Below are 14,716 nucleotides of genomic sequence, written 5' to 3'. Positions count from 1 at the left end.
TTCCTAAAACATAACATCCAAATGTATCCTGAATTAGTGCAGAAACAGATAATTTACGTTCTTTTTGAAATAATGAAGCAGAAACAAATCTACACTTCTTTTTTTCGGTGCCCTGTTACCTCTGTTTTTTTTTTTTTTGTCGCGTCTTATTTTTCACTGCTTAGAACCAGTTAATGGGATGCATTACCATTTCTGAGAATGTTATGTGTTGATGTTAAACTGGTTAACACTCTGTAAAATATGAAAAACAAAAGCATCAAAAACTCCAAGAAAAGATGTATATATTATAAAGATTATAATCACATTTATTGTAATGTATACTCCCTGTAATTTTTTTTTGTAATTTTTTGATGTACACTTTGTATTATACTTATGTTTGCAATATCTTTCTGCTCTTTGCATCATTTTGTTTTGGAATCAAAAGCTGTGTCCCAATTCAGGGTCTGCATCCTTTGAAGTCCGGGTCCTCCGAAGGACCCACAATATAATTACCCAGTAGAAGAAGAAGAGGAAGAGGGAAAAGAAGAAGCAGAAGATGAATGAACACAACAACGCACAATGAATGCAGATGTTCATATAAAAGCGGAAAATATAGATAAAATAAAAAATGTTTCTACTGTTTTTTTTTTTTTTTTTTTTTTTTTTTTAAGTAACATTCCTCATTTCCATGTAAGCTCCTTCGCCCCACCTTCACTTTTTTCTCCTAGGATGACGAAGTCATTTTTGACATTTTGAGTGGTCATTTTGATTTACTGATTAAAGTTAGGGCTGGGATCGGGATTAGGATTAGGCTACGGTTAGATCTTGGCATAAATTGGTTATTGCTAAGATAGGGGACAGGCTGTAGAGAATGAATGTAAATCAATCGGATCATGCCTTCGCCATCCTAGGGGGAAAAAAAACTTCGTTCCATTCTCGTAGCATGAAGCATCACTACCTGGTTGGAAGAAGCTAACAGCTGGGCGGTAAATCTCTACAATGGGGATCACCAAACTGGCAGATCTGATTCGGGAAGATGCTCCCGGTGCCGTTTCTCACAAAGATATCAGCGATTATGCAGGTGACATTCCTGGCGTTTTTCTCCATTGTTTGTTTTTTTTAAGAAATGCGAAGATTGCTAATCGTGGCTAGCACGTATAACGATACACTTTAGCTAAATGACACAACTTTCCTCGGGTAAACTTAGCATTAATGGATCGTAGCATCCATTAATAAAGATGGCATAGTTTGGTGCTGACTTTTGTTCTTGTTGTTGTTGTTGTTATTGTTGTTGTTTACACCGCACAGGGAAAGTCATTGCGCTGGACGCGTCCATTGTGTTGAACCAGTTCCGTGCGGCGGTGCCTTCACTCGGCTTCCTGAGGTGAGCCCTGTCCTGACCGGGCCTTTGGACACCAGCGTCTCCTGTTTCACACTCTGCATCACACACTGACTCCCCAGTCCTCCAGTACTGTGTGCCAGGTCTGGGTTTTGTGTCTTGAAATAGCTGATCCTGTGTGTTGTGTCCCTGTTGCAGCCCCCTGACAGGTGTGTTCTTCCGCACCCTCACCTTCCTGGAACATGACATAAAGCCGGTCTTTGTGTTTGATGGGAAGCCCCCCTGGGAGAAGAGAGCTGTTGTAAGTGGCACCATGAGGCTGGATCTCTGGCTGATCCTGGCCCTCCTGATACAGGACCGTCAAGGAGGGACACAAACCTGAGCTCCCTCCTCATGTGTTTATGTTGAAACCTCTGTGTTTCCTTTTTTCCTGCAGCTTGAGAAACGAGCCGAAGCAGCTGGATGGCGCTCCCCCAACCACTCAGGCACAGGTAAGTCTCTGAAATGAGCAGCAAAATGTTTTCAGCATTTGTGTCAGTCTCAGGACATGTTTTGGACCTGTTGATTGTTGTTATCCTGGAGTGATTCCTGGCTCTTTTCCCTGCAGCATCCTCCCAGACCAAAGACTGTCTCCACCTCCTGAAGCTGCTGGGTGTGCCCATCATCCAGGTGCCACATTATAATATCATACAGGGTGTCCATAATGGCTCTTTACAATTTAACAAATTTATTACAAAAGCAAATGAATAGACAAATCTGTGGAAATTATTACAAAATGAGGAGTAGATATTGACGTTTTTTTTGGCCTCATTTAACACACCTCTATATGGGCAACATTAGTTGCACGAAGCACATCAAGACAGTACTCGATTTCTTGCCATGTTTGTTGTAGCATAGCCTCATCAGTGGTGGCAATGGCATCAGTGATCTTTTGCCTCAGGTCGTTGATGTCCAATGTGATTAAAAACTTTGATAAGCACTGAGTACATAGAACAAATCTGATTAACATATCTCATCAATTGCTTTTGTAATAGATTTTTTAAATTGTAAAGAGACTTTGTGGACACCCTGTATAACATTCAGCCATCCTGTAGCAGTAAAGCTACATTTATTATTTTTTGGGATATTGTTTTATTGTGTGTTACATTTGTTTGTATGAAAAGTGCTATGTAAACAAGGTGATTGATTGGTTTATATGAAGCTTATTGCTATATCAGTGTTCCTCTTCCATTCTCTCTCTTTTCCAACCTTCAATTTACGCCCCCTGCGTCTCTCCAGGCTCCAGGGGAGGGTGAGGCGCTGTGTGCCCAGCTGGTGAGAGACGGGACTGTGGACGCTGTGGCCTCAGAGGACATGGACACGCTCCCGTTTGGAGGGAATGTTCTCATCCGCCAGCTGAACGCAAAGAAGGACAGGTACGACCTGTCCCACTGATGTGTTGCTTCAAGGAATACTCCAAACTACCCTTTTTAAACTTACCTAGGCTGAGGTATTTTGCCCAACACGTTGCAGAGCACTGTAAGTGCACATCGAAGGCTTGTCTCACAAACACGTGCCTTGTGTGTTTCCAGCAATGCTGCTAATGTTTTAGAGTTGAGTGAAGGAAGGAGCGACAGGTTTGTGTCCAGCTCTCATGTTCATGTCCTCCTTCTTCACAGTGACGTCATCGAATACTCTTTGCCCAAGCTCTTGGGCATTCTCAAAATTTCTCACGAGGAGGTAAGACCATAATATTTATTCACATCCTCTATAAAGCAAGCCACTCTGAGATTTGAGGGCATTAAGTTTCTGCGATGTGCACGACCCATATGGTGCCTGGTGAGAAGCTAGACATTTCAACTTAAAGTTGTAAAGCTGTAATTACAAGGTCGTTGCATTTGATGGCTTTGCTGTTGGAAACATGGATTTAATTCGCCCGTCTGATATAATGCAACCAATAACAGATGTAAATAAATGTCAATGGCCTAAATCAGTTCTGACTTGTGTTTAGGAAAATAAAGAACTGCCTACCATCAATCACTGAGACTGTCCTTTCTGCCACCATGTTGACATGATAAAAGTCATCTCATGTCAGAAACTCGCTTTTTCTGAAGATTTGACTCGTAACTCTGACTTTCATTTGCTTCTTTTAGTCAGCAGCTCCTAACTCTGACAGCAGGTGAAAGCAGGGATAATACTACCACTACGCAGACATGCTGTGTATACATGAGCATTATTGGCATCTTTTCCCTCTCCTCCCCACCAGTTTGTAGACCTGTGTATTTTGCTGGGCTGTGACTTCTGCGACAAGATAGCAGGTTTGGGTCCTAAGAGAGCTCTGAGCCTGATCCGGGAGCACCGGACTATAGAGAACGTGGTTTTGCATGTCAACAGAAGGGTATGTGATGGATAGCCGATGGTTTACTTCTTTCTTTTTCAAATCTGATAGGTATGTTGTTTATTGGCATTAAGTTTCTAATGTCCCCCCCCCCCCCCCCCCCCCCCCCCCCCCGCAGACACATCCTGTACCTCATTTCTGGAAGTACAAAGATGCAAGGAAGTTGTTTTTGAACGCACCACAAACCGTAGTGCCTGAACTGGTGTGGACCGAGCCGGATGAAGAGGCCTTGGTCGAGTTCCTCTGCCGTGCCAAACATGTCAAGTAGGTTCACATGCTGTATTGTGTTTCGTGGAGTCCAGCTTGATTGTTTCTGTGTGTCAGTTTCAAAGACAGTTTTGATGTCAGTGGGTGTCTCTGTATGGGATGTTTTCAGGGAGCACAGGGTCCGTTCACGAATGGAGAAGTTTCGTCAGATGCGGGAAAAGAAGAGGAAAGACAGGGAGGATGAGAAGGCAGCAGGACATGGCAGACAAACTCGCATGGAAGACTTCTTTCGAGTTACCAGAAAGAGGCAGCAGGTGAACAGAACCTCAGCTTTAGTATTTATTATTTACAACACTCAGCGGGCATTTTTAATTTGATGCCAAATTTGGTTTGGGCCTGAAAAGGTACAGTGAAATATTTGGGTTAACCATATTTTCTACTCCAGACAGTCATTTACAAAGCAGCCAGACTTTTTTCCTTGTTAAAGACTTGCTAGACTAACAATTGGAAAGAAACTCACTCATAGCTGAAGCTTGCAGTTTCCGTATTTTGTGTGTTTGTCTGAATAGCTGTTCTCTCTCCTCCTGTAGCTGGTGGAGGCTGGCGATTCTGGGAGCAGCAAAGGAAAGAGACCAAAGCCAAAATAAGGCTGCCACCACCTGGCATTTGTTACCTCCACCAGTGAAGCTGCTGCAAGGTTACATTTTTATCCCTCGCTGTCAGTTTGTTTGCAAGATATAACAAGAGGAGGGATATTTCCAAATGGATTTCGCTGACAACCGACTATACAGAGGAATCTACAATTACAACAATATAATTAACTGAGCAAAATCTTCAATTCATGTGAAAAAAAAGCCTGGTTTCCTGGAAGCTCCCCAAGACGCCCAGTGAAAGCAGTCAGCAGCTATGAAAGAGAACAGTGTTATCAGTGTCAGCGAGGCCTTCCCCTGAACCAGAGCGGGAGACAGGGGGCGTCTCATTACAAGATATTCACTGGGCACCTGTTGTGCCAACGCTGCCAAGGCAGAGACCAAAGACCTGAATTTTAAAACATTTTCTACTGAAGGAGGATCATGTCTTGAGATTTTAAAATGTTTAAAAGGTCCTGTAGATGGTAAAATATTTTTGTTTTGTACAGAGTCGCCAAATATGTATTGAGTACATAATTTTGATTTCTATGCAAGATTGATGACTTTTCTTTTTTAAAAAATAAAATAATGTTTAACTATATTTAGTTGTTTACCATAGTGATTTGAGTGTGATTTTTATACGCATTTGGGTAGACACTAAAATTAGATAGATAAATAGATAGATGTAGTCTATTGATCCCATATTGGGAAATGTCTGTGTTACAGCAGGTTGTCCAGACATCACACAGGAACAACAGCAGACAGCACAAGACATACCTCTCAATACTAGAGGAAATATATTTCATCAGAAAAATTAAACATGAGTAACAAAATCAATAAAGTGGATCAATACAAAGAATGTAAGAGAAAAGAAAAACCTTTGCATACCATATAAGAGTAATAAAAAATAAAATATACTAAAATATATCGATAGAATACCTATATACCATTCACCTTTGAACCTTTGTATAGACTATGTATGATTAAATATATCTACAAAATATTTATAGAATATATGTATATAAAATAGATCTATACTGATAATGCATAATAAATTTAAGCATAATTTCCTTGTAGCAGTCCCTGATGCCCAGTACTGGGTGGCAGAGACTGATAAGTGTTTTGTTTGTATGTAGTCTTCTCCTATGTTTAATTATGGGATATTATTATTATGATAACCAAACACGGGAGCCACTCCAGCCCGACAGGTGGCGCCCGTGTCCCTGGACGTGGATGGTGCAGGTTTTTCCTGTGTAGAAGAAGTAATTTGTCAGTCGCCCAGTCTCCCCGATAGACCTCTCAGCAAGGTGTCTGGCCACCGCCGTCGTCACGGCAAGTCTCCCTGAAGACACCCGCTCCCAAGTCCCGGATCAAACTTGTGCCCGTCGACAGGAGCCCGCCTGTTCTCTCATCAGCCATGGCGACGAGCGCGAAGCGAAAGCAGGAGGAGACTCATCTGAAGATGCTCCGGGAAATGACTAGCCTGCCCCCGAATAGGAAATGCTTCGACTGCGACCAGCGCGGCCCGACCTATGCCAACATGACAGTGGGCTCTTTCGTCTGTACCACCTGTTCCGGGATCTTGTGAGTTAACTGGGAGGTTGCTAACACCGTCTTACTGCGTAGCCTGTCGGCTCGGCAAGGACAAGGCGACGCCGCTCGGCACATATCGCTGTGGTCCACTTAGCGGTCCCGTTAGCTCGTTAGCTAAGTCGGGACAGGTAACGTGAACGTTGACGCTATCCGCGGTTAGCCCGAGGCCGGCGGGTCGGGCTGGGCAGGGCTGCCTGCCTCCACAGCCTTGGCTCATTTTCTGCTCGCCCAGTGATATGATATGGAGGTCATAGTCACATTCATATCAAGCCTGAGAGTTGTTTCAGTGGCTCAGGTCAAGGTTAGCACCGCATAGTTTCAGATACCTACCAGTCAAATATTTGACCACCCTGTTTTAGAGCAGCACGTCACAGGCGGGAGACCCTCCTCTTGTTGAACTTTAGCTGGACGTCCTGCCTGCATCGCATGTTGCAAACACACCTCTAGATAAGAGGCAGCAGGGTGGAGCTGGTAAACACTCCCCGCACGATGTGGGGCAGTGGGTCGCACCGAGCCGGTGTCCGCTCAAAACACTACGCATGATTACCAAATCCAAGCCGTGATCTGGAAATTACGTTGTGCGCCGCTTGCACAGAAAGACAAATATGTGTATTTCTTTTACTGACGTATTGCAGCAAGTTTACCTGTCGCAGAGGGAGGAATGGCAAGTCTGTACCTGCAGTCAGTGCCTTGTGTGTACAGTATTCCCCCACTGATTGTAGTGGCTGCACTGATCCAGATCTTGACACGTTGCATTGTTTTATATCCTCTAGTCCCCGAGGGCACGTGTGATCAGTGTTTGCACATTTCTCAAGTGGCACTCCAAAGAAAAAAAAAGTAAATCTAGGGCTGGTGTAAAGTGAAGCTTGCATATAACTTGTTAATAAAAGTGCCCATGTTACAGTGCAACTAAAGCCATGTTTAGAAAATGAGGTGCTCATGCCTGTGTCTAGTCTGTGAAGATGTAGTTGTGGGCTCTGTTATTTTGTTGTTTTGTGTCATGTTAATGGCATCGGGACTCATCTTGCTTCTCTTGTTCTCTGGCTAACCCAGGCGAGGACTGAACCCCCCACACAGAGTGAAGTCCATTTCTATGACAACATTCACACAGCAGGAAATTGAGTTCCTACAGAAACACAGCAATGAGGTATTACACACACTTTGCAACAAAGGACACATCACAGCACTGGTGCATTTGGCATATTTAACATGTTTAGATCCTGGTTACTCGTCTTCCGCTCTTCCTGTGGTGTATAGATACTTCTCTGGGTTGTGCTTAGTCAACATTATTGGCATTCCTCTCTCCCCACATTTTCCCTGTTTCTCGTCATCCCCTCCCCCTGGCCGGCTCCCTTTACTTTCTCTCACCCCCATTCCCCTGCCCCCCTGTAGGTCTGTAAACACATCTGGTTGGGCCTCTATGACGACAGGACATCAGTTGTTCCAGATTTCCGAGAACCTCAGAAAGTAAAAGAATTCCTTCAGGAAAAATACGAGAAGAAAAGATGGTAATGTCATAATGCAATATAATGATGTTTGTTTTTTCTTTTTTCAGATTCATCAAGAGTAAAATTCTTTTTTTTTTTTTTTTTAAAGGATCAGTCAATGGATCAAGTATTCAAGGTGGCTTAGTAAGCCTCTTGTACAATAATTGATTCAGACATTGATTGATTTTTGTTAACTGGCTTTCAATTGAGCAAAGTGGCTGTTATTTCTCTGCACTTCACAACCACCTTCTTTTCATTTATGTTTGTGTTCTTGTATTGCATTATTAACAGCTCAATCATTGTTTGTATGATAAATGTACTTTTTGGAAATGTGACTGAACTCTTTACCGACTGTTTGAGATAAAGTTTTAAAAGGTGCTGCAGGTCAGTGGGTGATGTAGGCTTCTTACTGTAAAGGAGAAAGTGTTGAGGGTTTAAGTTTTGATGCTGCCAAATGCCATTTTACAATTATAGAAGCGGTTTACCACATGCGGCAGTGTGATAGCAGGTTGTCTATTGTCTGGGTCGGTCGAGGTCTACGTGTCCTTTCTTCTATAGCTGGTGGATGAGAGCACAATTTTTAAACACTGTTGATGGAAGAGGTGCTGATTTGCTGAGATAAAAATACACTTTGACTGGGTTATCCAGATCAAGTCAATATTCTCTGTCTGGGAAAAATATTGAAAAACACCATCCTTATGTAAACCCCATAAAGATTTATTTTATTTTATTTGTCTTACAAATAAGTGCCATACAGCCTTTTTTAGGTGATTTCTGCGATGCAGAGAAAACAGACAGAATCATGGAATTTGATAATGAAACTGGAGTCAACCAGAATATTGTGGAGTTTGCCAAAAGGTGGATGGAATTTATAAAAAAAATCAGTGTTTTACCTTCCATTATAAGCATTTTTTTCACAGTGCCTAAGATGAATGAACAGAAAAAAAAACTATGCAGAGACTCTGTACTGTGTTTTGGTGTCATTTACTGGCACGCTGCTGCAGCTTCTGTCCTCTGACTGCTGTCTGTGTTTCACCGAGGGCTCAGCCCCTCTTTCTTCCACACACACACACACACACACACACACACACACACACACGCACGCACGCACACACACACACACACAGGCGCTATGTTAACAAGAAGAGATCGTCACTTCATCAAAGTCTCAGGAGTGCAACCGCATTGATAGTTTTATGACTAAGGACCTTCTTTGATAAGTACAATGTTGACAAATTCATTGATATTCAAAATTTGAATGTTTTTGTACTGAACTGTTTGCATTTTATTCATCCACCACAAGATTAGACATTTAATGATGACAAAAAGTGTGTAAATTGGAAAACAGAATTCAGAAAAATTTAAATGGAAAAAACGGAATTTAGAACAAAATAAAACAGAATCTGGAAAAAATTAAAACAGATCTCATAGAGCACTAGTTTACACAACACTGTATTTATTATTCACAATAGCATAATCATTGTTGTACACTCACAAAACTCAAAATATAATTCATGTAAGTTCAGAATTTCAGATCACATCACATAGCTTAACAACACATACAACACCATGACATATTGAGGTATTAGGTGCTCTGTCTTCTCAGTGGTCTTTCTAAATATAAATACAAAAAAAGAACCACTTCAACATATCCTGCTCACAAGACTAAAATAAATCAGGATTTGTCACATGTAATTTCTTAAATACTGTCACAGGAAGCAGTACAGTGGAAATCAAAATGAAATACATGTGAATTGTGCAACATTGACTTGATTGCACAAGTTACATCCGCTTGCACTTCTTCTCTCTTCATGCGTATTTGTGAGTTGGCGTTTCCTTCTGTATTACAGGGAGGTTAAAATGAAGGAGAAGTCACGGTGTCAGGTTGCCTCATATCACTGGGGTAAAACACTAGTGCAGTGTCGTCTGCTCTGCACTTGTAGAAAGGCTCAGTAGATGGTCAGAGCACCAAGGCTCCCCTCCTTGGAGCCAAAGAGCACTGAGCAGACACAGCGCCGTCTGCTGAAACCTTCCAGCAACGCGGCTCCAGTTACGGTGCACATGTGTCGGACCTAATGGCTCCCAGTGGGTCACAGACCATGACTCAGCTTCCTTTTAATAGCTTTGCTGTATTCCTAGGTATGTTCCTCCAGACCAGGCAAGGGCAGTAGCGAGCGTCCAGGCGTCTGTGTCCGGTTCCTCAGCCAGCAGCACTGGAAGCACCCCGGAGGTCCAACCCCTCAAGACTCTGCAGCTCAACAAGACCCCACCTCGCCAGGTAACTCAAACACACACATCAAGCTCTGTTCACCCAGGAGATACCTATCCATTGTTTGGTGGGAGGAAGTTTAGGACTGAACTACTTTTTGTTTTTTTGCTACAACCCAGTCTCCAGGGCTGGGTCGTTCCCAGGCTCATAGCAATGCTCAGGAGAAGAAGTTTGACTTGCTGTCAGACCTGGGAGGAGACATCTTCGCTGCTCCACCCACTCAAGCTGCCAGCTCTGCAAACTTTGCCAACTTTGCACATTTCCAAAGCCAATCAGGTGAGTGCTTCACTTTGTGCTGTAGGTACCAACAGCTGTATTCATTTTCATCAAGATGAATAAATACATATCTGATTAAGATGTTACAGAGACTAAACAGACAGATAATGATAGTTGGTACTCATTAGACTGTCTTCATCCCATGCACAGCTGTCTTTTATTTTTTTTTGTTTATTTCACATTCATTGTCATTGTTTCCTTGTTTATGGCAGCAGCAACTCAGGGTAATTCAAATGCCAACTTTGCCAACTTTGAGGCGTTTGGCAACTCCACAATCCCATCCCATCTCGGCACGTCACCTCCCTCAAAGTCCTTTTCATCAGGTACCCCCTCCTCACCGTCATCCTCCATCGCCTACTCCCTCCACATAAACATTCACCCTACCCTCACCCAGTATCCTCCCATTTATGTTTTACCCGCTGTGTCCACTGGGAACTTCTTTTTTTAATCTAGTAGGGCTTAACAGATGCTTTTGGGAAGTGCTGGTCATTTCTGTTGTTGCTAAGCAACTGTTGAAAAGCTGTTTGAAGCACGGTGCTCTTTTGCTGAAATTTGAAAGATTTTTAACCTCTAAAAATATGCCAGGCAAGGTGTCTGTCCATTGTTTTGAACAGACAGCACTGCATCCTGTCCATTTCAAATAACGTGAAGCGCCGTGAGGAGAAGCTCCCAGTGGGCAAGCAACCCCAAACCTGACACAGGCTTTACAAATTACTCATAGTTTACTGCATCATGCTATTATTTATTTGCTTTTATGTTGCTTGCATGTGAGTGCATGTGCATGTGTGTAGCACTCCCAGTTATAGAGTTAGTATGTTTTTCCTTTTGTCGTTAGGGGGTGGTGTGCCTATCCCATCAATGTCCAGTGCTGTCCCCACCCAGTCCCAGACGGGGAGTTCTTCAGAGGACCGCTACGCTGCCCTGGCTAAACTCGACAATGAGCTCAGCTCCTCCGCCCCCACAGGCAGCAGTGTGCCAGGGTGAGAGAGAGAGAGACACACACACACACACTGTATCAACATTGCTAAATAAACATTCTCCTACTCATGGTTTCTTTACCTATCTTTAAAGTCTCCACAAACATGGAAAATATTCAGGGTTATATTGTGATGATCACGATGTTATGAATACTGTGTAGTGGTCATAGTCAGATTTCCTATTATCAGTATGCTTCAAATTAGATCCCATACAAAATCTTTAGATCCATGTAACATCTAGGGCTTGTCATGTACACTTTATGTTGTCAATGTTAAACCATTTAACCTGGGCATTTTGTTTGCAGGAATGTGTTTGGAGCAGTGCTGGGATCTTCACCTGCCCAGACTCGACCTGTCTTACCCAGCATACAGCCAGGCTTTGGAGGTGGCAGTTGTAATTGTTATTATAGTAATACATACAAAACAAAAAAAAGTGGATTTGTAGTTTGCAGGCTTTTTTGTAACTCATTCAATTTTGTCTCTAGCTGTCCCGTCCACAAATCCCTTCGTTGCTGCAGCTGTTGCCCCGGAGATGGCCACCAACCCTTTCCAGACCAATGGTAGAGCTCCAGCTGCAGGTGTGTGTGTGGGTGTGTGTGTGTGTTTAAACCTTGTGCATCCACTTGTATTAGCAAGTAAGAAAGCTAGTCATTTGCTCAGGCAGGTCCTGTGTTGTGTCTGAAACTTATTCCCCCTCTTTTGTTTGTTCGTGTATGTGTGTGTGTGTGCGCATTATACACACTCAATGTGTATGTTGTATGTGTGTCTCATAGCCTCATTCGGTACTGGCTCTATGAGCATGCCTGCCGGCTTTGGGAATGCATCTTCCTACTGCCTCCCGACCAGTTTCAGCGGAAACTTCCAGCAGCCCTTCCCTGGCCAGGCCCCCATCCCCTACCCTCAACCTGGGGCCTATCACCCCCAGCCTAATGGTTAGTGGCCCCTACATCCCTTCATCCTTAGCTTCTTCCGCCCGTGCAGTACCTGCTAGTGACGGTCAGTAAAGGACAGATCAAGTACCTGAACCATTTGGGTCAACCGCTGCAGTCATCTTGTCATGAAATAGAGGGGATTTTCATGCACATGATGGCACTTTGTATTGAGAACTTTAAGTCTTTGTTGCAGCAATTAAAAAGTGGGACTTTTAATTGTCAGCTACTGCACAAGGATTCAAGGTTGCATTTGGGCCACAGGCCTTTGTTATTTGGACGCAAAACAACAAACAAATTTGGAATCATTCATTATGTTCTGTGTGCCTGAATGCAACCTGATATCTGGGTCTTAGCTCTTAGTTATTTACTGTTCTACTGTCTTAGTTCTGTATGGATTACCAAGCAAAAAACACACTGTAAAATGAATTTATGTTTGTATTTTCCTGGTTTTTGGTTGTGTAATATACTTGTAAGCAAGCAGTAAGTCATAAGGAGTCATTACACACTGTCCAACTGGAGACAGCAGGTTCAGCCTGTTGTGAATCCCCTTCTCTCTGACTGTCTCCCTTAGGCCCTGCTGCGTTCCCAGTCTACGGTCAGAACAAGCCCTCCATGACCCCCTTTGGGCAGCCCATGGCTGGCCCTGGCATGTCCAATAACCCATTTATGGTGAGCATGTGTGTTGTTGGTTTTTCTCACTTTTAAGAGACTGTCAAAGAAGAGCTCAAATGATCTGTTGTGGTTGGAGGAAAGCCAAAGTGAAAGCTGTGTATTTTGCTTAATTTGACTCAAAGTATTGGTTATTCTAAGGTAAAATACACACTGAGTTATCAGATGGTTTTAAAATAACCGTGATTTTACTGTTGCTGTTGTGCCTGCCTGTCCATCCTTTGTGCCAACCCGCTTTACGCCTTACCTCTCCTGTTTCAGGCGGGAGCTCCAGCCGGGTCTTTCCCTGCCGGAGGGTCTTCCACCAACCCCTTCCTGTAGCACACCTCCCAGTCCTCGCCACCTGAGGGCAGCATGCAGCACATATTCAACGCACCCATTCCGTCACGCAGTTAGTGACAATACATTTCTTTAAAAAAAGACTCTTCAACAAAGATTTTTTTTTTCTTAAGAAAAAAGTTTACAACCCTATGAAGGAGTACAAAGGACTATATTAAAGACTAAGGGACTGTTCTGGGGAAAAAGAAACAATTATACCCTTTGGACTATATACAATACCTTATATACTTTTTATTTTTTGTTTATGCTTATGACTGTAAGCTCTTTGTGCATATCATCATTTGTAATCATGATTAAGTACATGTTATATATAACAAAGACTGAGATAACAAGGGTGAGTATACACACACACATCTTGTGGAAAAGCCACTACAATGTATCTGCTTAAATAAGGGTATACAGTTTAAGGTTATTAACAGGGTTTCCATCCAAGTCCATCATCTGTGTGGATTTTAGCAACCATGATACAGGTATTTCTTTTGTGAAAGGGATTTCTCTTTTTCTTTATCTTTGCATAATTGCTTCTATACTGGCGCTGAGGTGCAAAAAATGTGTTTGATTAACAGATTCAGAGTGCTATCCCTGTGTCTGCAGTTGCCCATGACCTAAAACAACCTGTGAAGCCCTACATCTTTGAAAGCAAATGTAGATTCTAAACTACTGGACTCAGCAAGATGGGTAAATCATCAGTGAATGACTTAGACCTATTAACTATACTGTAATGTGTACCCGTCAAATTCTTTTAGATCTGCAAAAGTGTGAAGAGAGTAAGGGCAAAAGGTTGGTTTGAAACTCAGGGCAGCTCACTGAGTGAGAGGTGAACAGAGACCTCGGACGTCTTCAGACCAGCACGTAATGGGACAGGCATTCGTCTGCTTAGCTCAAATACAGTCATGAAAAGAACCGGCTCACAGGAGTGAAGACAAGTTTTTTTTTTCTTCTTCTATGATTCTGCCTGGTCTCTTAAACATTGGTCAAACTTCTGTACACTTTCCTGGCGTCCTTTGCGACCTCTCTGCTGCTGGTAGGAAATGTATTAGGAGCAGAAGTGCAGATATTTCATTATTTTTCAGAGAGAGGTAAGGGAGTAAGACTGTTAAGAAAGCCTCAGGATTATGGGTGTAACCCAGATACTTTAAGGGAAATTGGGTTCCCTCCCAGTAACAGGTGAAAGAGTTTTTCATTTGGTTTTGGGGTGACTCATTGTCCCAGAGACCGCGAATAATACGTTTACCAGACCCTGCCTAGAGTTACAAATGTACAAAATTTGAATATGAATTATGTTCATAACAATGACTGTGTCTTATTCACCTTAAATCCTTTGATTTCTGTACTCCTCTTCTTGCCTCTGGATCAAAAAGCTTTTTGGAGAGAAGGACAAGGCAAAAACAAACAGTGATCATCTCCCTCCAGTTTGCTTTGAATCGAGGTGAGGGGGGAGGACAGGCTCAGTTTGTCTCTTTATTGGACCAGTGCGTGTGACTCTGGAGAATGAGGGTAGCTTGTGCCACCAATGACTAACAATGAGTTTGACAATGTGTTACTTGTCTTTTCAAGAATAGGTAAGTCAGTGTGTACATATATAAATATATGTATAAATAAATTAAAGATTTTTAACTATACTTGGAGTGATTTGTACATCT

General features: G+C 42.7%; 2 protein-coding genes across 4 annotated transcripts; both read left to right on the top strand.

Annotated features, from left to right (window-relative positions):
• The first annotated feature begins 903 nt into the window (after positions 1-903).
• On the top strand, positions 904-5,089 carry LOC115374601 (probable flap endonuclease 1 homolog). Its single transcript, XM_030073581.1, has 11 exons — positions 904-1,060; positions 1,288-1,363; positions 1,517-1,619; positions 1,755-1,809; positions 1,926-1,987; positions 2,597-2,733; positions 2,977-3,037; positions 3,564-3,695; positions 3,814-3,959; positions 4,072-4,216; positions 4,493-5,089. Exons 1-11 carry the CDS (start codon positions 979-981, stop codon positions 4,547-4,549), a joined length of 1,056 nt encoding a protein of 351 aa, XP_029929441.1. The 5' UTR covers positions 904-978; the 3' UTR covers positions 4,550-5,089.
• Positions 5,090-5,795: 706 nt separating this feature from the next.
• On the top strand, positions 5,796-14,695 carry agfg1b (ArfGAP with FG repeats 1b). Of its 3 annotated transcripts, none has more exons than XM_030074919.1 (12): positions 5,796-6,115; positions 7,178-7,271; positions 7,517-7,632; positions 9,751-9,889; positions 10,000-10,156; positions 10,372-10,479; positions 10,992-11,136; positions 11,439-11,518; positions 11,619-11,711; positions 11,907-12,065; positions 12,637-12,734; positions 12,996-14,695. In XM_030074919.1, exons 1-12 carry the CDS (start codon positions 5,949-5,951, stop codon positions 13,053-13,055), a joined length of 1,416 nt encoding a protein of 471 aa, XP_029930779.1. In that variant the 5' UTR covers positions 5,796-5,948; the 3' UTR covers positions 13,056-14,695. The 3 variants fall into 3 exon arrangements, with proteins under 3 accessions (XP_029930779.1, XP_029930778.1, XP_029930777.1); XM_030074918.1 differs by having other exon boundaries at positions 10,369-10,479; XM_030074917.1 differs by having other exon boundaries at positions 10,366-10,479.
• Positions 14,696-14,716: the final 21 nt, after the last annotated feature.

Source organism: Myripristis murdjan, chromosome 17 (genome assembly GCF_902150065.1).
Source record: "Myripristis murdjan chromosome 17, fMyrMur1.1, whole genome shotgun sequence".
Classification (NCBI taxonomy): Eukaryota; Metazoa; Chordata; class Actinopteri; order Holocentriformes; family Holocentridae; genus Myripristis; species Myripristis murdjan.
Note: the sequence above shows the minus strand (reverse complement) of the source record. Positions and strands in the feature narration are given on the sequence as shown.